We start from the raw sequence: 25,226 nt of genomic DNA, 5'->3' as shown, positions 1-25,226 counted from the left end.
CTTGTACACTCTTATCCCTGGTGAACAGAAACACTGAGACACACCCTCACACCCTGTAATACTTATTGACTATATGTACTTTTGAATGTGAAACATTCCCATGTACGCTCAAAGGACTTGTTAAGCAGGCTGAGACACAATTGCATGCATGTAAGCGCCCGCGTGCACACACACACACACACGCACACACACACACACACACCACACACACACACACACACACCTGCGTACTCTCTCTATATAGGAATTAAGGTACGGAAAGCAAGACAAGAAGTCAACACTGTATGTATACAGTACAGTAGCACAAACATGCACACATGCTTACACGCACCCAGGCATGCACGCTCTTGCTACATAGGCCAGGACAGCAAGAAAAATGCTCCCAGTTCACTGATAGTGTGTCAAGTTTCACTCATCAAAGGGTGGGGTTCAATGCAGGGTCCACTCCAGGATTTGTAGCTGACCATTTTCATGCCAACAGACGAGTTAAAGCCTGACCTAAATCCTTAAACCTAAACTGACTGGGCAACACCCCAACCTTCTCCCTACAGTACTTCCATTCCTTGTTCCCCCCACATTCAACTAAAGTGGTAAAAGCAAGGGCGAATTTAGTTTAGTTCTCCGTCATTACGGTAACTGAAAAAACAATGCTGATATGTCCGTGATGTTGAATGCAAGAAGTAGACTAACCAAGGTTACATTGGACAAATATTGGAAGAATGAAAGACAATAAAGTTGTAATTACAAGTTTTAATATTATAAGAATAAGAAGTAAAAATAGGACAATTTATTCCTTTTCATTTTATTTGAAAATGTAATATTGAAAGGGTATTATAATTCTACATCAGATTTTTATGAGTGGCTGTTAAAATGTGCACACAATTGTGACATAAAGCAGTCAACGTCTTTCTCTTTAGAGACAGACAGAGAGACAGTAATCATTAGCTAGTTGTTAAAAAACATGACTGCTTGATGGTCCAACATGTTTATTGATGTAATATTGAATATTCCATTATTAATTATACTAAGTCTGACTGACTGTCTTAATTAATTCTTAGAAATTTAATTTATGTGGTTTATTTTTGTCCCTTGACCTCATAGAGGGATTGATATTTTTTTAGTCTGTTTGAGACTTTTAATTTCCTTATCTGACTTTTGGGTTTGTGATTGAGCAGTTGTACAACATGACAAAGGGTGCATGAGTAGTTGTACTTTGTTACATTGTGACTGTGTGTGTGTGTGTTCCTGTGTGACATGGTACAGAACCGCTAATGCAGTCAGTTGTTGCACTCCAGGAGTAATGAACCCCGCTGTGTGACGAGAAACTCACAGTAACGTTCATCAATTAACATTCTCCACACATACATTTACTTGTCTTTCATGCAACATTTACAGAAACAGTCATTTATTGCCAAAACTCAAAATGATTAGCCAGGGGAAAATTGTAAGAATCCAGAGCCTTTCTTAAATGCTCTCTGTGCAGGCTGTCAAGTCTGAAAATAACTTTATCACATCTGTAGCCTGGTGATGTACATTGCTATTCAATAGGGACGTTATACACAGCGAGGACAGGCTTTCTGCAAATCATGCCCTATGGCAAACCCTCAAGCTTGGATTTAATTCACTGAGAGATTACTTTTCTACAGTTTGAGATTAATTAAATCTATTTCAAACCATTTCACTATTTTTCAATTTTTCTTTCCTTCAAAAACGGTAAACGTCATGCCAGGAATGGAAAAACAAGCTCGCCTTTTCCAGGTTTGTTTTGCATTTATAGATGTGACTTCTCAGATTTCACTTTTGGTGTCATTGTGAATTATCCATGCAATGCCTGCTTGCTGCTTTACCTTGTCTGCTGTTCCGACACTGTCATCCCCTCTTACTCCTTCAAATGTCAAAGTTGGGTGTTGGACATGCATACTTGCAGCCAGGAAATGGAACTTCAATCTGTGTAAACTCAAAGACAGGTGGATACCTGAAAGCTAGATGGTATCAAATAGAAGATGCCGTCACGTAAAATTTCCGGTTAAATTTGGATTTGTGTTGAAGTCATGTCATTTTCTGAGTGTGTGGGAGGCTGGTGATTGAAAAGGAACACATCTTCCTCTCATATTCCCCATTAAAAAACAGACCAAAAGCAGCAATTTTGGAGAAAATCTTTCAAACTAATCAGCAAAAATATAAACAGAATATGTACTTTCCTTGACACTATTGACTACTAATGCATACTGCTTTATGTATTCACAGAGCAGAAATTCCAGGTCAGACTAATGGTTCTTAAAGTAAGGGCAATAATTGGAGAGGGATGGGAGAAACAAAGAGAGACAGGCATTTTTTTTGTAAATTGGTAGGAGCTATAATTGTTAACATAGGCAATGTTTGTGCAGATTGACTCCTGCTCAATGCCGGATCTGTTATTGACTGGAAAGGTCACTGAGTGAACGCCTGGCTCACAATATCTGTTATAATTCATCCCAAAGATGTGCTTCTGCACCAAGCTCATCCAAAGCATGCCTTTTTGGAGCTTGATTCATTCACTGGGACACATAAAAGAGTTTTAATCTATTCACAGATAAAGTTGGATGCACAGCATTGTTTAGAAAGGTCTTGGTAAGACAAAGGCTGGAGCTTCAAGGGAAATGAAAGTCTTAATGTTATCCCAACTGTATCGTAATGATTTAACAAATCCATTTACTTATATACACTCCCTCATCCAAACAAGACACTTTCATTAAAATAACCTAGACACCATGTACTGCAGTGCTTAGTAGAGACATTTAATTGAACTATTAGTGTCTGCAATGCATGCATTGTATTTTTATCTTTTGTTTCAGAATTGACATTGACATATTTCCCCCCCCGTCATCTTTAACCTAAACATCAGAAAGCAGGCTTAAACCCTAAACTGCTTGACTGTAGTCTGTTAATTCAACCAAGAGCCATTTTATATCATTTTAAAAGCTGTTCAAAAAATGAGAAAACAATGTTAATCATCAGATTGGGATCCATAAGCATCATATAAAACACACACACTCGCCTTAAAAAACAAATGGACTTGTGTACAAATTTTAGAATGATGCACCACCAAATTCAGTCATTTTAATTAACTGTACTATATATGTGCAACATATTCGCTATTCAAGTTTAGGACTACGCTTATCTTTCAAGGGGGCTGGCGAAACAGTACGTATGCAGTGAATTAACAAAGGATAAGATATAATTTATAATTTTTCCAAGGTTACAGAAGGTGTTCACGGGCCTCCCCAAAAGACAAAAAGATTGAGGACCAGTCTCATTATAGTCACTGGAACCCCAGAGATGCCAGTACAAGCAGCAGTGCAGGCAGTGTGATTATTGATGGTTGTGATTACATCTCTCCATCCATTCCTTCCCATTTTCTATCCCCCCTGCTGCTCGAGAAGGGTTGTGCGGAGTGATTGGCAACTAATGAGGCGGGCATGGTTAGGTCAACCGTGGCATGGGATGTTTGTGTCTCAGTGTGAGTGTGTGTGTCTCTGCGGTTATGTGTGAATTGGAATAACGACAACAGACCGACAGACTGCATCTGGACTGCTTCCCCAAGGGCGGTGATACTTCAACCCCTCCCTCCCTCCATTCAACTTTCCTTTCTTTTAGTGCGCTCTACCCGATTGCTTCAAGATGAGTTTGGTTTAACTGTCCATCCCTCAGAGCCAACATAATCCAGACTTCCTGTACTTTTGAGTGCAAATATATGTGTGTGTGTGTGTGTGTTTGTGGGGACTAATCTGCAATGGCAAGTGTAAACAGATGCCGCAATCCTTGTATAGACAAAGAAACCTACACATGGATGTTTTTCTTCTCCTTTACCTCCCAACACATACAAAGACGCACTGAAAAAGGAATGCAAGTGCTGCGTAATACTTATTTTCCCATACAGAATAAATACCATCTCTTACTTTGGTAAACATGTGAATTCAACTTTCTTTGGTCTTTGTAGTGAATCCTCTGTGAGGTTAAAGTTTTGTGTTCCGACAGTTGTAAATCTGAACACCAGCTGTAATTATAACATTGAATCTTGGGAAAGATAATTTAGCTCTTTTGCAGGCTTTAAAGTATTTTATAATGCCTCCAGTGACCTCCATCAGCTTGCATACATGAGGATGACGATTTAATTGATGCATACAGTATGTACGATACTGCAAATTTTCCTCCTTCAATTGATTGAATTATATGAAAAAATTATGACAAACACATATAGATTTATATTTAATTATTATTGTTATTATTTTTGCAATTTTAGATCTGCCTGCACTGAGTGGGGTTCATTCTTAATTAAATGTTTATTGCGTTTGTCTTGGGGTTCTGAGGATTTGTCTTTTTTTTTTGCCTGCGAGCTCTAGGTGGCAGTAGATACCTACAAACCATGCTTTGACTCAGAAAAAGGTTTTATTAAGGAATAATTAGAATGATGTATGGGACTGTCTGCTTTTATCCACATCCATTTTTCCTCTAAAATGACTATTTCATAGTATAAGTATTAAATTAGGCCTGCACATGCCTTATATATGGAGCACTTGAAAACACACCTCAGCATTTAGTCATTTATCATCATGCGTAGCAATGCCACTGACAGTGGGACTGTGTCCATGCATGTCATGGAGGCGGAAGATACACACTATACTGCATGTAAACAGTGGACATAGGGATGTGTATGAATTTGTATGGGATGCCTGGAAGAAAAATCCATTTTCTCCCAAATATATAGCAGCACAGTAGATGACTCTATAGCACATCTGCCTCACAGTTCCGAGGACACAGGTTCAAATCTGCCCTTTCTTGTGTGGAATTTGTGTATTCTCCCTGTGCCTGCATTGGTTTTCTCTGGGTTCTCTGGTTTATTCCCACATACCAAAAACATGCATGGTAGGTTGACTGAAAACTCTAAATAGCTGGTAGGTCTGAATGTGATTGCGAATGGTTGTTTGTTTATATGTGCCCTGCGATTAAATGCTGGCCAGTTCAGTTTAGCTATGTTCTCGCCCAGTCATAGCTGGGATAGGCTCCTGCATGCCCATAACACTAGTGAGGAAAAGTGGAATAGAAATGGATAGATGGGATAGTAATCTAATATTACTATTTTGAAGTGTATTATTTATGTGGTCCACCATGTTGATAAGTAAATAAGTGTACACTGTGTTATGTGCGTTCTGACTTTGGACAAACTTTGCGGCAGCAATTTTGGAGGTAATTTCACAAGTAAGCATCCTCTTGTGTGCTCCCAGGACCTTCACCAGCAGCCCAGGATGCTTTTGTCAGCCCTTAAATCGCTGCTAAAAAGAAGCTAGAAGTGGAGACTTCGTCAAGATAGAAGGAATTATTAACAGTTCGAAATAACAATCAGTGCTACCACAAAACTTCCAGGCTTCTTAGAAAGCAGAAAATCAATAGGAAAAGACTACTAGGAGATCCAAAATTTATTTGGAGTTGATCAGACGAACTTTATCTTAGGCACATTTGATAGCTGACTTAAAGGATAAAGGAGATTGAAAGTGATTGGTTAACTCTGAAGACAGTCGCATTTGCAGTTATGAGGGCGTGCACGCTAGTGGAACCACATTATCATAGCCCATTTTATTTCCCCTCTTGAATTTATTTTTCTTTCAATCGAGCCTTACATAGATTACATTACAATTGTATTCAGAGTTTTGAAATGATCTATCTTCGTCTATTACAAAAAGATGGCATTTACACACTGCTTGGAATAATAACAAGGATGAATTTTATGGAACTGATTAATAAAGAGGAGACCTTGCACTTCTTTGACTACTTCTCCAGACAGAATGGATGCTGATTTGTTTTGGGAAAGAAGGCTGATTGTTGTTGGGCCATCACCACCAGTACCATGTAAGCTGTACCAGTAAGTCAAGACAATCAATTTCCACAATAATTCAAATCTCATATTCTTTGGGATGATTCTTACAAAGATACATTATGAATGCATAAATTATCCCCAAGTTTGTAACAATAATAACAGATTTACAGCACATTTAAATGGAACTGAGAATCTCATCATTTTAATGACACTCAAATGTGAACAGACCCAATACACCAAATACCAAACCTTTATAGACACCTAGCCTTTGCTTCTCCATATTCAAATATTCATGCATTATACTGTGAAAAAAAGAAAAAAATGGAAAGTGTTTTGTGAAATGCATTTACACATATGTAATATGGTAGTTACATAAACTATAGAGTGGAGGTAAAGACCCCAAGATCACAATTGTCCATGTGCAAAATGACAAAGCATTCTACAGTATACAAGATACAATTTGCAGCTCAGCCTCTGATCTTGGTATCCATAATTGGGTGATCATAAGAGCAGAAAGATGTCCTGTGAAAAGGTACTGACATACATTCTTTCCTGTGTGACTAGACTGCTGTTTGACTAAGTGATATTTGGGTTACATTGCTGCCATCCCGATGCTAAAAAGAATCAAAGCTGGAGTAAAAGGAGTGTCTAATCTTTTCATCTGACATTTTTATTGAATGCATCTTGGAGCAACCAAGGGCTCCTCTAAGATCCTGCCAGAGTCACTTAAGGAAATCAGAGTGGGGGCTTTGGGAGCCAGCAGGGGTTCATTAGGTCCAGACTGGCCAGACTTCCTTTGCCAGGGAAAGGGCGCAGTGAAATACAGAGGGTGAGATGAATAAGGTAGCAACTAGACAGTCGGCAGAAAATGGGCCGAAAGACCTCAAGAAAGAGAAAGCTTTGGGAAAACTAACCAAGTGCGGCAGGCTTGGAGTAAGACTGCACAAGAGCAAAGAAATGCACAACAGGTTCTGCCACGCTAGTCTGCCTTGACAGGTTGACACCACAAATCATACTAAGAAATGAAGACAAGTAACGAGACAACGGTCCCCGGGATCACAACCAGTCTGCCTCTTACCTATAGCTACTTTAAAGTCCTACAGTATTTCTTTCATATTATATCAGGGAGTTTAAATAGAAACAGAACTCTTTTGTTTCTGTACCTTTTAGTTAGGTACTCTAGATCTAAATCTATCTCTGTCCTCAGTCCACAGAATAATCTGCTGTCAATTGTTGATTGTTTCCTGTTCTGTGAACCATCCATCCATTCACCCATCCATTTTCTTAGCCGCTTGTACTCACAAGGGTCGCGGGAGTCGTGGAGCCAATCCCAGCTGTCAACGGGCAGGAGGCGGGCTACAGCCTGAACTGGTTGCAAGCCAAACGCAGGGCACATGGAGACAGACAACAGTCACACTCACAATCACACCTACAGTCAATTTAGTCTTCAATCAGTGCATGTTTTCGGAATGTGTCTTTGTAACTGTACCAGGAGTTTCTTTTAACAGAACCAAAGCTTTAACATATGAAATCATCATAGTTACATAAAAAAGTGACACAATGTAACTATTGCCCTACAGCTGGCTGGCAACTGGTTCAGGGTGTAGTATGCCTTTTGGCACAAGTTAGCTGGGATAGGCTCCAGCACTGCTGCAACCCTTGTGAGGATAATTGACTTGGAAAATGGATTGATGGACAATGTAACCATCCATCCATCCATCTAGGCTCAATATTGCTTATCCTCACTTGAGTCGTGGCATGTACTGAAGCCTATCTTTTGTTGAGAGGCCAGGGTGGTTGCCAGACTATCACAAAGTAACCTTCCAGTGAATTCAACACACAACTCGAACATGACATTTTCTCTAAACAAGAAACAAATGGCAGTTTGGGTTCGCTTGACATTTCTGTTGTCATACCAAACTAACATTTCTCAATGGTCCATCTAACACCACCCATCCTGCCATGATCACACCATACTGACCTCAAATGCTTGCGTTTTTTGGAGTGTTAACAACCCTTGACCATTTGAACAAAATGTAGGAGTAATAGCTTTTGATGAAAGGCAATTTCTTATTGATGGGGAGGTTAGTTTGAATATTTCCCTTTACTTATTTTTTGTCCTGGCCCTTCCCTTTTTTAAGCAAATTGCCCCCACTGTTGGCAACACAGTCAGCAACCTGGCTCGCTCATTTCGTGGGAGGTGGGTTATGCTCGTGAAACATCATCTTCCAGCTTTGTTCCCCAATCTGTCACAGCACAGTAAGCACCTTTGTGTGAGGATTAGTAATGACTCTTTTGGAGGACAAAATTGGGATGGAGTTCCTGAGTTCCAGGGACTTTGCAGATCTCTGTAAAGCGTTGGTTTCTCAAAAATCTTTCTGGCTCCAAAAGGTCAGAGTGGATTATTGTTGATCATTGACCAATATTTTGTGTTGTACAACTTTGCAAAAAGAAAAAAGACTGAACCATTTTTCAGATGGAAATATTTACCAGGCTACAAATGTTTGAATTGTGTTTTTTTTTCATAGAAGTATGAAATATACTGTGTTCATCTATTTTCTAGTGCTTATATTTAGAAACTCACAAATCTTCAAAATCTAAACTCATAAAAATTGAAGCGAGTTAATATACTTTTATCTGCCTTAAACTCAATTTCTTTGTATTTTCCCTTCATAACTAGCTAGGTTTTTGTTCAGATTTAAACCATTCTGATTGAAGATCTTAGGTCAGCAGTTTACATGTGACATGATCTGTTATGATTTGTTGTTTACATGTGGCAAAACTGTTATGGAAATGGGTTTTCCCTTGTATAGTATACTTTTCTTCCCGTTAGGTACACAAACGTCTTCTTATTCACCTACTCAATCCACCAAGAGAAACTGGGAGCTCAGTGTCTTACTCAAGGACACTTTATTCTTGTCACAAGGGCTAAGAGTCGAATCCACAACCTTCGCGTTGGGAGCCGACCACTCTTCCACTGTGGTGCCCCTTTAATCATAATAGCCGTTTAACAGACGTGTGACATTCACAGATTTATGTAGACATGATTTATCAAGATTGAGGTCAGTTGTCTAGTTAGCACAGTAGTTGTGATTTTTTTTTGTGTTTTTAGACTAAAGCAATAGCTTTACACTAATGCACTCTGACTGAAAACTGGAGTTCTCCAGTGGTTTCATTTGTCCCGTGTTTCGTTTTATCCTGGCTTTGCTGAATATATGTTGGTCTTTTTTAAATACTGCAGTTCAATGTACATTGTTGTCTTACCATCTAAGTGTGTGATAATGTTTAGTTTTGGTCCTTTGGTGACCAGTTTTGTAAAAAGTCATACTCAAGTGGGTTCACATTTATATCAAGACAAAGCAAGTGCAGTCAGGGCCCAGCTTGATAACATTGAAATTCACCGTTTACATGACTAAAAAAAAAAACAAAAAAAAAAAAAAAAAAACTTTTGATTGGTTTGAGGAACGGAATATTCTATCTCTGTCAAACTGAATGAAATTCCAATCAGTTTAATCTTGTTCATCCTAATTTAGGTGTTTATAGACAACATTTTCCCTCTATTTGGGCTTCTAACTCAATTCTAATCTGAATATTAGGTTACATCTTAACAGGTTATTGAGTATTTGTACACGACCAACCCTGATGCTACAAATGTTACTTTTTGAATTTGGGTGCAGAGTATATATATTTTATTTTTTTTAACCTTGTCTGATCATTTTAGTGTGAATGTTTATTTAAAGAATGTTTAAAACAAATCATTGTTTTTGACAATGATGATTGAAATCTAATTGAAAGGTTGCTACTAATCGGCTTGCTTTTTATATAGCTTGACAGTAAAACAAAAAAGATTTGCTCACACATTCTGCTTTAAAGCGATCACAAATATAAAGGCTTTCCAACTTTCTATATTCAACACCTCTTATCCTGATCAGGGTCATGGGGAGCTGAAGCCCAATAGTTAATCTCAATCCACATTAAAGTCAGACAACTTAGATTCTCAACATCATTGACTGGGAACTGAAACCATGCTGTCTGGATGGAAGTCAGGCGAGTGAAGTAACACAGTATCTAAATTATTAATCCATCCTTGCATCCATCCATCCATTCTCTAAACTGCTTATCCTTACGAGGGTCGCGTGAGTTCTGGAGCCAATCCCAGCTGTCATCAAGCAGGAGGAAGGGTACATCTTGAACTGGTTGCCAGCCAATTGCATATCCAAATATAAAGACGTTCAAATGCAATGAACTTGTAAGAAGAAGACTTTGCCAAGACTACTTATTTAACGCCTTCATTAAAAAAAAAAGAAAATATATTGAAAGCTAGAATGGATGAATTGTGTTACATTTTAAACCAGTTACAATATGTGACATTGAACTGGACAGTTTTGAAATATAAGGCAAATTTTTACCTAGTCATTTGGCCTTTTATTACTCAATAATGGCTATTGCAGTGTTTTAAACATTTTATCAAGCCAAAGCACATATTTTAATTAGAGTAATTCAATTTCAGACCAAGAAACTGAAAAAATGTTACAAATAGTAAAATGAAATGACTGAAATAATGGTGATCTCTCTGATGTTATTCACAAAGGTACTTCATGCATAATCTAGGCCTGATGAACTCAACGCTGATATAAAGTACTCCCAAGAAGCCGTGACTTATTTTGTCATAAGAATGGCAACAGATGGATACAGAGGTTTATCGTACCTTCTGCCATTGAATTGTACCTTCTGCCATCAGATAGTTATTAGTTACTGTTTTCTTTATTTCTGACAAATTGAGTGAAATTTGATCATCTCCCGCTGCACCACAGCCCCCTTGTTAGGAATCACTGGGCTATTGTGTCCTCTTATTCTGTTGGGTTTCCAATTGGCTCCGAGAGAACTCTTTGAATTGAATATGATGAAATATGTTCTAGTTGATTGATGTTTAAATGCAGGATTAGTTATAGTCATAATTAGTCAACTGTCAATAATTAGTTCACAGTTGCAGTGCCTGGCTGTAGTTTCTATTTGTAGGTTTTACTTGGATTCGGCATTGCTTACTCTGTTTTAAATGCCAATGGTACCGCTCTCATGCAAACAAAAATGTAGTTATCTCTTCCATCTAGCTCCTATTTTATTTTCTTAAAAAAGTTTTTTCTCCTTTCAGAGATTCCCTTTTTAATTTAAGAAAATGCAATAGGTAATGATTACAATGATCTGGAGGACAAAAATACATCAACTAGAAAAAAAGTATACATTCATCCTCGCTCTCTCTCTCACAGATCAATCGAGCTCCAAGCTTTGGGACAGATCAGAAGATTGATTTTGACGTGAAGAGAGGAGTTTTGCTCAATGCTCTGAAACTACTCAACATTAGGTAATGTTCCATTCATCACATTTTAATTTAGGGGTCCGCGTTATGCTTCTAGTGCAAAGCCAAATTTAGACTTTACTTTTGTGAATTTTAGCGGTCCAGTGTTCTTTATTTAGCAAAACAGTTGGAACTGATGCCCCTGTACAATCCTGTTGATCTAACTTGTTTTCCAAGTCATCACACAGGGATTATAAGATCCGAAAAATTCTCAGAGGTTTTAACTCCAGACAAAACAAAAAGAAATTTTACCAGTGTGTGTATACAGGTATATATTTTAAAAAAAAATGTTGATTACGTGGTTCTTCATGCATTTAAGGACAATTAAGTGCATGGCTTGGTTTTAGTCTGTACTAGTTTACAACAAAATTAATGTCAGCTGTGGAAAGTTAAGCAACATCTGAAAAGTCCTTCGACATGACACAACTCGTTTAGGCTGAATAATACAACAATGGCGTTCAGAACGGCGGAACAGTGACACAGCTGGAAAGCGTTGGCCTCACAGTTCTGAGGACTTGGGTTTAAGTCCCGGACCCGCCTGTGTGGAGTTTGCATGTTCTCCCCGTGCCTTTGTAGGTTTTCTCCGGGCACTCCGGTTTCCTCCCACATCCCCAAAACATACAACATTACTTGGACACTCTAAATTGTCCCTACGTGTGATTGTGAGTGCAGCTGTTTGTCTCAATGTGCCCTGCAATTGGCTGGCAACTATTTCAGAGTGTACCCCACCTCCTTTCCGGTGACAGCTGGAATAGGCTCCAGCACTCCCGTGATCTTTGTGAGGTTAAGCGGTTAATGAAATGGATGGATGGGTGGATGGAGTTCAGAACATACAGTGAGTTTCTCCTATAGCATTGATCCATTTCATTTCAGTCTCATGAGTTATGTCTCGGCTGACTTTGGCCGGATGGCTTGTCAGTTATAAGGTACACAGATGGACAGCTTTACAACACACATGCACACGTGCACGCGCGCGCACACACAAGTGGACACTTCAGGGTTCAATTAATTTAAGGAATGTGTGAGCAAATCTGAGTACCCGGAAACAACCCATGCAAGCTTGGGTCGACTCTACAAACTCAACACAAAAAGGTCCAAGCTTTGTTTCAAACCCAGACTGTGCTAACTCCACTCACTACCATAATACTCTTGGCATGGTGGAGTGACTGGTTAGTGTTAGCATCACAGTTTTGAGGTCTGGGGTTCATATCCCAGTCCCACCTGTTTGGTGTTTGCATGTTCTCCCTGTGCCTGTGTGGGTTTTCTCCTGAGGCTTTGGTTTCCTCCCACATTCCGAAACATGCATTGATTGGAGACTCTAAATTGACTGTAGGTGTGATTGTGAGTGCGATTGTTTTCTGTCTCCATGTGCCCTGAGATTGGCTGGCAAACAATTCAGGGTGTACCCTGCCTCCTGCCCAACGATAGCTGGGATAGGCTCCAGCACTCCAGCGATGCTTGGATGGATGGATAAATATTTTGCTAATACTGTATTTCCCAAAATCAATCAAGGAAGTTCACTTCTATTCATACTTCTGCTCATCAACTTGCCTGCTGATTGACCAATGTCCATTACACTAGAATTTCTTCAACACTTTCTCTCTCTCTCTCTCTCTCTCTCTCTCTCTCTCTCTCTCTCTCTCTCTCTCTCTCTCTCTTCTCTCTCTCTCTCTCTCTCTCTCTCTCTCTCTCTCTCTCTCTCTCTCTCTCTCTCACACACACACACAAATTAATTGCATGCAGAATAGATCCACTATGTTCAGCTCAATTGAGAATTGCAACATCCCACAGGACAAAAAAAAAACTCACTTCCTCCACTGGCTCAGCAGGTCATAAATCTCTAATCCAAATGGTCTCAAAAGATAAATAATCTCATGACTGAGTGTGGTGCTGCTGTTACAGATTCAAGGGAAATTATTTTATGACAAATTAATTGCCATTAAAAGATGCTGGTCATGGTGGTGGGAGGGGTTTTAACTTGATAACGTGTTCATGCCCATGTTGAAGTGACCGTGGTCTTTCTTCTATTCCACCTTGCTCAATACTCCCTTTTAAAGTAAAAGTCTCATTTCACCCAAAGTTGGTCCCCGAGTCTGCTCACAACACCAACTGTATCAACGAGGGATCAATCCAGACCCAACCGGGCATGAACATCGATACACCTCAGTCCCTATCCCAACCCGACTCAATATCCTATTTAAATGGCCAACAATTGACTAAAATAAATAGCCCTTTCTTAAGACAAGCAACAGCCTACATTAAAATTAGATGTCTGATCAGGTTCATATTTTGTCACTTTTTCTGTCTCACTCATATTTGATTGTAGAGTTGCAGTTTGGCAGTGCAAATGTTATCGGCAATCCTTTGGAGGGAACTTTCAGACCACATCATTCTGCTGATTAGGAGTACTATAACATAGATACAGTATCTCATGAAAGAGGGTTAAAAGTAACAGGAAGGTTTTAAAAATGGGCAAAATGGCATGAAAAGCTGAAAAAGTCTAACAAATACTTTGAGTAATTATGTACAACCGTAGTATCTGTGTCTGTGCCTTTTGTCTTTAAGTCATCTTTGCATTGCATTTGTATTTGTTTGTGTTGGTGTAGAGCCAGTGATAAGAAACGCAACCTAGCACAGCAAAAAGCAGAAGCCCAGAGGCGGCTGTATGGGCACGGATCCATAAAGAAACTCTCAGCTGCGTCCTCAGACTGGGAAAGACAGCGTCACACCTTGGAGCGAAGGCGAGAAGAACTTGTAAGTTGTAAACAAGGAAAACATTCATATTATATTTTCATTTTAGGATTTGTATTTACCAAGCAGACAATTTTCAGGTATGTCTGAAAAGGTCCAGTTCTGGTGTCACAAAAAAATATACACTACTTTAAATCCAAATGACTAGTTTTCCCTTTCGAAGTTCTCTTCTATTCTTACTTTTGGTCAACGTATTAGACTCTCTGAAGTCATTTCTACCAGGCCTTAATGCACTCCTGAAGGGGTTCTGGCAAGATCTTTCGCAGCGTTATCCACACAGCCATCTTAGTGCCGTCCTAGTCTTTTCATGGTTTGCCCCGGAGCCAATTTGGATGAGTGGGGATGTTGAACCAGCATGGCGATATTCTTCCCAGCAAGGAACTGCCTGACTTTCAGTGTACTCTGAGCACGTTTCTTGTCATGGTGAAGCACCTCTTGCCTCTTTTTGCACACTGGGTGAAGCAAACACAGCAGAATCTATGTAGATATGCTTGGTGATGGTATGGTCCACATCGAAAGTGAAAACTTAGTTTATTTGAATTTAAAATATGGAACATTTCTGACACTTTCCACCAATTTGTTGCATTTTCCATTGACTACTCTCACTTCAAGTTTATAATACACTCTTGAGTTTGATGTGCTCCCTGCTCACCCCCGCCCCCCCCAAAAAAAATCCATCCTTCCATTTTCTGAACTGTTCATCGTAACATGGGTCATCAGGTGTGGTGGCGCCTATCTCATCTGACTTCGGAAGAGAGCTGGGCTACATCCTGAACTGGTCGCCAGCCAATCACAGAGCACATACAACCGTTTACACTCACATTCACACCTAGGGACAATTTATTAATTAATTAACCTATCATGCTTGTTTTTGGAATGGGAGGGAAAACTGGAGTACCCGGAGACAACCCACGCACAGGAGAATATGCAAACTCCACACAGGGGAGGCCAAATTTAAACCAGGGTCCTCAGAAATGTGAGGAAAATGTTTTAACCAGCCATCCGTTTTTTTTTTTTTTTTTTTTTTTTTTTTTAAATTCTGGACATTAAAGCTAGCTCATTTTGGTGATTTAAACCATAGAGTTACTCTTTAACATGGACTTTGTATAAAACTGTAAAATTCAATTAAAAACAAAACAAAACACATTGGGTTTGTTATACTACTGTCCAGAAAATGTCCCTCTGGCAGCTGCTTCTGTTCAACCCATTTTTTAAATCCTAGTTGTTCATATTTACTGGAGCTCAGATTGCCCCAAAACTTTTCCACTGATTGGTTGCCTCTGTGTAGATAACCCAACATTCACAACTTGTGAGAGGACTTGTTTGTTATGTTGACTGTGCTGGCTCTGGAGTGAAGAGGTAGGTGGACATTTACACTAGTGACATAGATAAGCTTGAAAAATTCAAATGACCTGATTTCACCCCTCATGGCAGAAAAAACAGCTGTAGCTCTGGAATGCCTGGACAATTTTAATTATTATTTCACATTTAGTGAAGCACCACAGACCCAAATATAACATACAAAATATGAGAAAAAGTTGATTTGCTAAAATATGGTTACTTTAAAAGTTTTCCTCTTCACATGCTGTCACGACAGAAACAGCTAAACTTAACTTAATTTCACGAATCTGTGACCATTCATGATCAAAATGTATGAGGACAGCTCTACTTTTATCTTTCCACTTTAATCTATGAAAATATCTGAATGAAATCCCAAATAGTTTGGATCTGATGAATCTTTATACATATAATGGGCCTGGGAGGATCTTGATTCTTGCCCCGTGTAAACAAAAAAAAAAATGCTCCATGTTTCATAGTGTCAGAACTGCAACCGGGCATCACCAAGATGTATGTGGACATCTTTAATAATATCCCACTTAAATTTTGGATGTTACACAATTTATATCAATAACGGGCTTAAGAGGAGGCCTTGATTCTCGAGTGTAAGGTAAAATTGTACCATAACATGTGTAAAGGTTTAAGATCAAATATTACTTATCATATTGGAAGGAAAGTGCACCTTTTGCACAACCCCAAGGTACTAATAAACATGAACAGTATACAATGTGAAAGATTTTTAAAATTTTCCTTATACCTCTGTATGATGCGCTCCATTGACTTTTCACAATTTTTGGGTGGGGAAAAATGTGCATTGTACAAATTAGTTAGAAATTATAGGAATGTTTAATATTTGCAAAGCGTCCTTGTTGAAGCAAGTTTAAAAAGCTATTCAAAAGTGTAAAAAAAAAATCCACATACACAGTATAACTACTGATTGTTGTTCATTCAAAGTAACCTGTCAGTGTACCAGTCATCACACCCTTTCCAGCATTAAAAAAAAAAAGAAAAATCACATTTTCAGACACTGAAAACCCATTTTTCCCCCCAATTGTACACCATTTAATTATATTTCAGTCTGGGAGGTTTTCTCATCTATATCTATTACTATGTCATACCTGTGCACCCTCTTTGATTTGCATTTGAACGAGCCACAGCAGTAATCTGTATGTAGTTTGATTTTAAAAAGAAACATGATGATTGGTTGAACTGTGGATTCAGATGTCGATGTACTGAATTAACATGACCTAATTGTCACTGTTATTGGAGCAAACGTCTCTTGTCTGCTTCATAGTAAGGTCTGTATTTAAAAAGTGTCAATAAAAGTTTGCATCTGACTTATGCTATTAAGCAGGATTTCGCCTAAATGACTGTATCTGTCTGGTCTTCTCTTATTGTAGAAAGAACGACTGGCGCAGGTCCGCAAGCAGATCTGCAGGGAGGCACATGAAAAACAACATCTGGGCAACTACAGGTAAGGAAGATGGAAACTTTCAAGCACTTTACCTCCAGGAGCTTCACCCCTAAACTTAATGCCTGTTAAATTTACAACTATGAGGCCGTCTTATTTCTTTAATTTCTCCAAGGAAATAACATGTAGCACCAAAGCAACCACACAATATTGTTCTTGGCACCTTTCCAAGAATTAAAGCTGCATTTCTACAAATAAACATTACCTAAACTAGAAAAAGGTAAACATACATTGACGGCAAGACACTTTCTTTTGCAACACAAAATAGAACTCACTTTGTGTCCTTGACCTTCTTGCTCCAAGTCATGCTTTCTCCTTCGCACTTGTATTATATTCGCTGCTGATCTAACGGAAAGCTTGGCATTTGTATTATGATAATCTTTGATGCCGTGAAAACTTCAACTTCCAGGGTGTTATTGATTGAAACAATATTATCTTAGTGTAAACTGGGATTTTTGGCTTCTTCCAATATTCACTCATTCCTTCTCAAAAATGTTTATTCTAGTTAGGGTCACTGGGTCCTTCGAATATATTGCGTCTAATTCTCAAGCTGTGTTGGCTTCATATATTGGTCACTTTTTGGTGAATGTTTTTATCCTTGAAGTACAAGCTAGACTCTTGTTATCTTTACTTGCTAGCAGACGTGGGACCCAGTCAGTGCTTTGCAAGTCACAAGTAACTCTCAAGTCTTTGCTTTAAGTCCCTAGTCTAGACAAGTAGGACCCACATCGGTTTTTTCCCCGTTCCAAACCAATTGATAGTACGTTTTCATGTATTCCATTGAAATGCTATGCTATGACTTACTTTTTGTCATTATAGATCTGTCATGAAATGCCAACATGCACGGAGCGCTGCAATTCTTAAACCAGTATCCTACTGGCAATTCTATCAAATAATCAAGTATCTATCCATTATCTGAGCCCCTTATCCTCACAAGGGTCAAGGGAGTGCTGGAGCCCATCACCAGCTATCATCAGGCAGGAGGCGGCATACACCCTGAACTGGTTGTCAGCCAATCACAGGGTAACCGGAAAAAATACATTTTGTTTGGTTAATGAGCAATTATGAATACATAAGACAAAATTAGACTGAAATGTATAATTTTATATAATATTTATATTATTTATATATTTCTATTCTTGCTCGGAGTGAGCAGGTTGGATAGGATTAGAAATGGCCTAATTTGAGGGACAGCCAAATATGGATGTTTTGGAGACAAGAGATAGAGCAGACTTTGATGTTTTGGACATGTCCAGAGGCAAGAGAATGACTATATTGGTAGAAGGGTGCCGAGGATGGAGCTGCTAGGCAAAAGAGCGAGAGGAAGACCAAAGTAACGGTTGATGGATGTTGTGAGGGAAGACATGAGGACAGTGCGTGTTAGAGAGGAAGATGTACGAGACAGGTTTAAATGGAAAAAGATGACACGCTGTGCCGACCTCTAACAGGACAATCGGAAAGGAAAAGAAGATGAAGAAGATGTATGTATTTGTATTAATAATAAATGGCTAATTGGTTTCCTCTTTTAGATAACAGTAGTTTTCTCAAATAGACATTGTGCATATAAGTTGCAGGAAACTGCATTTTCCTGTCTTCACCCATGTCTAGTGAGACAATTTCTAACAAATACAAATAAATATCGACTATGAATAGATTTTAGAAATATATTTATACATGTAAATATATTGAATCCCAGGCAAAATATACCAAATAACACAAAAAAATATATTGGAATATCATGTGGACTCAAGCCAGACTCCAGTCATGAATTTGATGACTTTAGGTTAGACTTGACAAAATGTCACAAGACTCTGTACTTGACTTGAACTTAGATTAACTTAAATTGAATAAATTGAACTAATGATTCGTAACTTGAAAAGAGCTGCCACCAGCGAATGGAATGTTCATTTCTCTACCATAAGCTGCAAAGATATTTCAGAGAGTTTGGCAGTGCATTCAACTGGCCTCACAACTGCAGACCTCATGTAACCACACCAGACCAGGGCCTCCACATTTAGCATGTTTACCTACAAGATCGTCAAGCATTTCTACACAAACTATCCAAAACCAAAACTATTTTAGGGAAGTTCATCTTCATGTTCGCCGTCCTCATCGGGGTCTCGACCGTACTGCAGTTCGTTGTCGTAACCGACTTGAGTGGGCGAATGCTCACATTCGATGGTGTCTGGCGTGTTGGAGAGGTGTTCTCTTCATGGCTGAATCCCGGTTTTCAATGTTCAGGGGAGATGGCAGACAGGGTTTGTGGCATCGCGTGAGTGAGCCGTTTGCTGATGTCAACGCTGCGGATCGAGTCGCCCATGGTGGCGGTGGGGTTATGGTATGGGCAGGCATATGTTATGGGCAACGACCACAGTTACATTTTATTGAAGCCATTTGGAATGCACAGAAATACTGTGGTGAGGTCCTGAGGCCCTTTGTTGTGCCAATCATCCACAATCATCACCACATGTTGCAGCATAATAAAGCACCCCCCCTTGCAAGGATCTGTACACAATTCCTGGAAGCTGAAAACATCCCAGTTCATACATGGGCAGCATACTCCCCAGGCATCTCATCCATTCACCATGTCCAGGATGCTCTGGATCGGCATATATATAACAGCGTGTTCCAGTTCCTGCCAATATCCAGCAAGTTTCCACATCCATTGAAGAGTAAGGCACCAACATTTCACAGGCCACAATGCACAACCTGATCAACTTTATGCGAAGATCTGTTGAACTGCGTGAGGCAGGTGGTGGTCACACCAGATACTGACGTTGGAATGGATTATTTTGACAAGGGAGAAATGATCACGACAATAGATTTAGATTCAGATGATACAATTCCTCGCTGTTGTAGCTCACAAGAGTATCACAAGATCAGATAAAGTCTTCTGAGATTTGCTGAGGTCTCATGAGACTTCATGAGAATTGGTAGTTCGGTGGCAGTTTTCTGTTTTTGTCCTACTTTAGGAGAGTATTTCTCCAGATATTTTTTGTTGAATTTGTATGACTTTAGGAACATTCCAATTTAGAGGTTTACTTTTTTCTAAACTATGGCTAGCATGGCACTTCCTGCACCTCAAATGGAAATAGAAATTGACCCCAGAAAATAATACATTCATTTTTAATCTAAATTCAGATTACGTTTGGCCAAGGAAAGACAGGAGAGTGGCCACAGCTGCTGCTGTATTAATATTACATAGCTTCTTATCTTTGTGCTTTCAAGGTGTCTTTCTTCTTGTTTTTGTGATCAAGTTCAATTTGAGACTACAGATATAGGCACTGCCCATGTTTATTTAGTCATTAGTTAGGGTTTTATTTAATGGGTAAACTGATGACATTGGACACATTGGGAGATGCAGTATTTGTAGATGTTAAGCAGTTTCTAGTTTATACATTTTCCCTAAACCCCTCAGGCATAAAACAAGTGCTGATCGGTATTAGTTTAGTCTTGAGAGTTTTTGGGACATGTCAGTGAAGGTATGTGTTATATGTTAAAAAATAACTGACGTATATAGTTTCTTATCTCAAGGTTTCCATTGTATTTATTTATTTGTTTTTTGTGCCACTCATGTTTACATACTCTTCGTTATTTCACTCCGTGTTAAGGAAATTAATTTGTTTTTAACCACTTGTGGCTCTTTTTAGTTTTGTTATATAATTCCATCTATCTCAACTAATGATCCAGATCCTCAGGACTCCATCTTCTTTTATTAGTCCTCTCAAGCCTCTCCTGTCATCACTCCTCCGCCGTTCTTGCACGCCCCCTTTGTTGTTCTCCGTTATCCACAACTCTCGTCTGTGAACTAAACTTTCCCTTCTTTTTAGGTTTTTACCTTACTTTCTTTCTTGCATTAATGACACTTCTTTCTCCCTTTAGCTGTAACACTCCCTCACTATCTGTGCTCTTCTCTCTCTTTGTGTCTCTGTGGCCAACAGACGTATTTACCCCCCAGACGACAAGCTGCTGTTGGAGAAGTATGAAAGCCTGCTCTCTTCCGCCTTTCAGACCTTCCTCGCTGGGCGAGCTACTTCGCTTCAGAAGGAAATGAATAATCCTCTGAAACAAATGAAGGCACGTATCTTGGTGGCTGACTGACTGTCAAATGTGCGAATACACACACACACACACACACACACACACACACACACACACACACACAACACGTACACAGGAACTAACATAGATTCATTCCCCACACAAAGATGGACAAAAAGAAAACTGCATTTTTATTTGGGTCCTGAAAGGTAATGTGCAAATTATGCAGAAATTGTGACAGAGTGCTTTGTCTTTTGCTTTTTTGTGACACTTTTTCAAACTGCCATTCTCTCCATCTCCACGGAGTATGTCTGGTTAGATGCTTTTCACAATTCACTTTCCATGTATCATGTTTCCTTATCTTCCATTCTTATTATATCTTTTTTGTCGCTGTTAGTGAAAAGGCTTCAAACTTGATAACTAATAGTTAATGGTGAGAGTGAATGGTGAATTGGGTTTTTGACAGTTGAACTGACACTACACAAAGTAATCTGAAAAGACCTGACAGAGATGACATGTGCAACTATTGCAGCTTTTGTTGAAACATCCACCTCTTGCACATCACATTTTGTATTTTAGAATGTTATTGTGTTTGAAGGCAGAATCTCTGGAGATACTTTTTTGTATAGATGCCAATCAAGAGCAAGCAGAGGAAACAGACATTGTGTCAGCAGACTAGAGATGTGATCTTGTTCAAAGTGTGAGTGGATGTAGACGAGTCAAGAACAAATGAGGCTCTTAAGATACATTGTAACAACAGTGCTGTCCTTTAAGATGCTTGTGACAGATATGAATTTTGAAAGGGTAGAGACAAGAGAGCTTATGCCTGATCCTCGCACAAATGTTCAGCAGATAATTTTCATGATCTTTCGGCAGATCACTGTTTTGTGTCTTTCCCAACCTCTCTTTGTGCTGCTCAACGCCTTCATTGGGATGCTCAGAGTAACATTATTTACCCAGCTAATATTATGAGGACAACATGGTCTTCATCAGGATCATCACTTTGATGTGATTGTGCCACTATTGATTTGTCTGTTCCTGATAAATACTGTATCTACACAGACTGATTGCATCCTTGTTCAGCCTTTTGCCTAATGCCTACCGATGTGGCTCCAAATTTCCTTGTTAAAACGGTATACTCCAAAAAAAAAAAACACGTCTAAATACAAATCATAATCATCTCACAATGGTTAAAGTATTGTGAGTATATACTGTACATTCAAGGATTTAATCATTCAAATTTGAGTGAAACCCAAGTCACTGATTCTATTTTACAGTGATTTTTTTCTCCTTATTTTTAACAGTGTATTTCCAAGGAAACAATTTTATGGCCATTGTCTAACACCAAAGGAGAAAGAGAGGTTATATTACGTTTTTGAAAAATTCTCTTTAAGTCTTGACATGACATATGTTATGTACTGTGCAAACCACAACTTGACTGTTTGGCACACAACCACAAGCAGTAATCCAAGTTTTATTATAGTGGAAATAAATGGAAAAATTAATGCCCCGTGTCAATGTGGAGGCCAGGTTGTGGAGGCAGAGAATGTCATGGTAGAAGCTGCCAAGAACAGATATAAAATACTGCTCTTTCAACAATTCTCAAAAAACAAAAGCTTTTCCCTCAACAGAATTGGATTGCAAACTTACGCTTCTGATATTCAAAATGTACTGTACTCTGAACAATAAAGTGCATGAACTTTTTACTTATGCAGTATCAAATCACTGTGATGGGACACAAACACATGGTCTCTATTTTAATCTGAAGATTAATCATGTGAAGAACATGATTTAAATTAATTTTCGATTGTTCACTTTTATACAATGTTGTGGAAAGAGTTTTATGTGTATAATGAAAACTGATATTCTAGGTTACTTCACACGTCATTGTGTTTCAGCATTTTTTTCAACGTATCATTTCTTTATGACATAATGCTGACAATAGTTACTGTATCTGATATCTGTATCATGGAATTTAAAGTGTGCACACTGTACCCAAACAATCACAGTTTGAGTATATATGGATCCAGATGATACCCAAGAGTAAAATCATAATTGTTTGAGGAAAGTAAAGCCCTTAGACACACACAAAAAAACATACTTTCAAATGGATAAACATTAATCAGTAACAGAAAACCAGAGGCCGTTTTTGAGACCAGTAAGTGCATTTGATTTGAGGTAAAATCAATTTAATTTTTAATTGAGTGGTGAAAAGGAGATTTATACTCCTTATAATGAAATAGTATCAATCACCTTTGCCTGCATTTCTTCAATGACCAAATACCAAAAGGCCTGATGATGTACAAGATGCTTTTGAATCACTTTTTCATCGCGTTTTTGACGGACCTTTTGCCTTTTTGGGGCACCTCGAGTCGGATGACTTTTTGAGTTTTTGGGATCCCTTGGGAGGAATCATTGCGCTTTGGTTAAGTTAGCCTCTATCAGAGGAACCAGAGGAAGCAAGGTGCTACACCAAATTTTGCACTGGTACCACAAGTGTGATACAACTTTTTCAGTTGGTTGGACCAGATGATGACGTTATTTGGTCGCACGTCTTTTTGGGGAGGTACACCAAGACCATGCATGCTGTTGGACAGTTGCCTTAATTGACACACTGTAGTTTTATGCAGTAAGGATTGACAGTGACGCAAGATATGATACAGCAACTGAAACAAGTATTTAACACAGTCATTTTTAACATTAGATATATTTCCAAAGGTGCTATTGACATGAAAATTTCACCAGACGTTGGCAACAACCCAAGTAATCCATACATGCAAAGAAAGTATAACAAATAAGATTAGAAAATAAATTGTTTCTAATAATGTGAAATGGGACAGGGGAAAAGTAATACAAGTATACATGTATATATGCACATCCATTATCTGATCCTCTTATACTTACTAGGGTTCTAGTTGTGCTGTTGCCTATGCCAGCTACCTCCTAGAGAGAGGGGCTGTATGCACTTAACTGTTTGCCAGTCAATTGCAGGGCACAGACATATAAACAAACAAACAGTCACATGCACATTCACAACTACAAGCAATTTACAATCTTCAATTAACCAGAGTACTTGGAGAAACCCTCACAGGCATGGCGAGAACATGCAAACTCCACATAGGCAGGGACAGGATTTGTACCCCAGTCCCCAGAACTATTGTTTTCATAGTGTATAACTCATGATCAGAATCAGAATCATCTATCTTTAATGGCCAAGTGTGCAGAACACACAAAGAATTTTTCTCCAGCAGTCGGTGCTGCCCTGGTACGACATACAGAACAGAAAACAGAGAACAAGGAACAACATAGCAACAAGAACAAAGAACAAGAGAAATTTCTGTTCATAGGAATTATTCCTTATAAGATGTGAAATTTATATAGATATTTGTGTTAATTTCAATTGTGCAAAGGGAGCGGTTTAAGTTATGAATTATGCAGTCTGAAAAATAAATAAAGCAAAATTAATACTGTGTCAACAGATGAGAGATGTGATCTTGTTCAAAGTGTGAGTGGATATATATATATATATATATATATATATATATATATATATATATATATATATATATATATTACTCATACTAATACTGATTGGACCAGCAGGGTGTGATTGACTTCCGAACCAACCTACCAAGCTGACCTAGTGGATAACATCAGAAAGCAGAGCTCATGATGCTAATTGTGAGTGACAGCAACATCTGGAAAAAAGGAACACGAAAGGCTGGAGAAATATCAAGAACTGAAAGTAGAACTACAGAAAATCTGGATGGCGAAGGCATTCGGGGTGCCTGTGATGATCACGGCACTCTAACCTCAAAACTGGGAGGATGGCTCCAGCCCTCCAGCAGATACCAGGATCCCACTGTACATCTCCGTCCAGAAGAGTGTGTGTGTGTGTATAATAAAACATGCTTTTCGATCACCATGTGTCTTTTATACACAGGGTATAGTGGAGTATCTCACTCTCTCAAATGTATCTCCAAGGGCACAAGGTTGCTGCGTTGACAATACGCAGCTTGGCACATCCTGGTGTGCCAAATACACAAATGCGCAATTAGCCTGGCACTAGCACACATATCAAGATGTGCACCATTTGCATTCCAGTGCACGTTGCACAGTCAACAAATGTAGAACCCATGTGTTGTTTTCGAATGACTGGATTTTCCAGTCTTTTAAGTTTCCTCCATACCTGTTTCTTCTTGAGCATACGGAATTAAGCCTATTCGTTCGTTTATCACTTATCTGATGTTTTTTGTATGTTTTGGTGTGTAGGAGGAGGACATCTTGGATCTGCTGGAGCAATGTGAACTAGATGACGAGAAGCTGATGGGCAAATCCTCGAGACAACGTGGCCCTAAGGTGCTTTAGCAAGAGCAGGAGACACAAACTGGGAAAGACTGAGAGGAATAGAGGAT

At 38.9% G+C, this 25,226-nt stretch overlaps 1 protein-coding gene across 7 annotated transcripts in view; it reads left to right on the top strand.

The window, feature by feature from the left end:
- Window positions 1-25,226, top strand: part of ttll7 (tubulin tyrosine ligase-like family, member 7) — a 104,538-nt gene that overhangs the window by 37,273 nt on the left and 42,039 nt on the right. For all 7 annotated transcript variants that reach the window (XM_061826022.1, XM_061826021.1, XM_061826018.1 and 4 more), the window contains 5 exons: window positions 11,122-11,216; window positions 13,817-13,964; window positions 16,700-16,773; window positions 20,712-20,847; window positions 25,084-25,170. In XM_061826022.1, the coding sequence (XP_061682006.1) occupies window positions 11,122-11,216; window positions 13,817-13,964; window positions 16,700-16,773; window positions 20,712-20,847; window positions 25,084-25,170 (540 nt within the window). The remainder of the gene's footprint in view (window positions 1-11,121; window positions 11,217-13,816; window positions 13,965-16,699; window positions 16,774-20,711; window positions 20,848-25,083; window positions 25,171-25,226) is intronic.

Source organism: Syngnathoides biaculeatus, chromosome 7, assembly GCF_019802595.1.
Source record: "Syngnathoides biaculeatus isolate LvHL_M chromosome 7, ASM1980259v1, whole genome shotgun sequence".
NCBI lineage: Eukaryota > Metazoa > Chordata > Actinopteri > Syngnathiformes > Syngnathidae > Syngnathoides > Syngnathoides biaculeatus.
The sequence above is the reverse complement of the archived record's forward strand: the minus strand, read 5'-3'. Positions and strand labels throughout refer to the sequence as shown.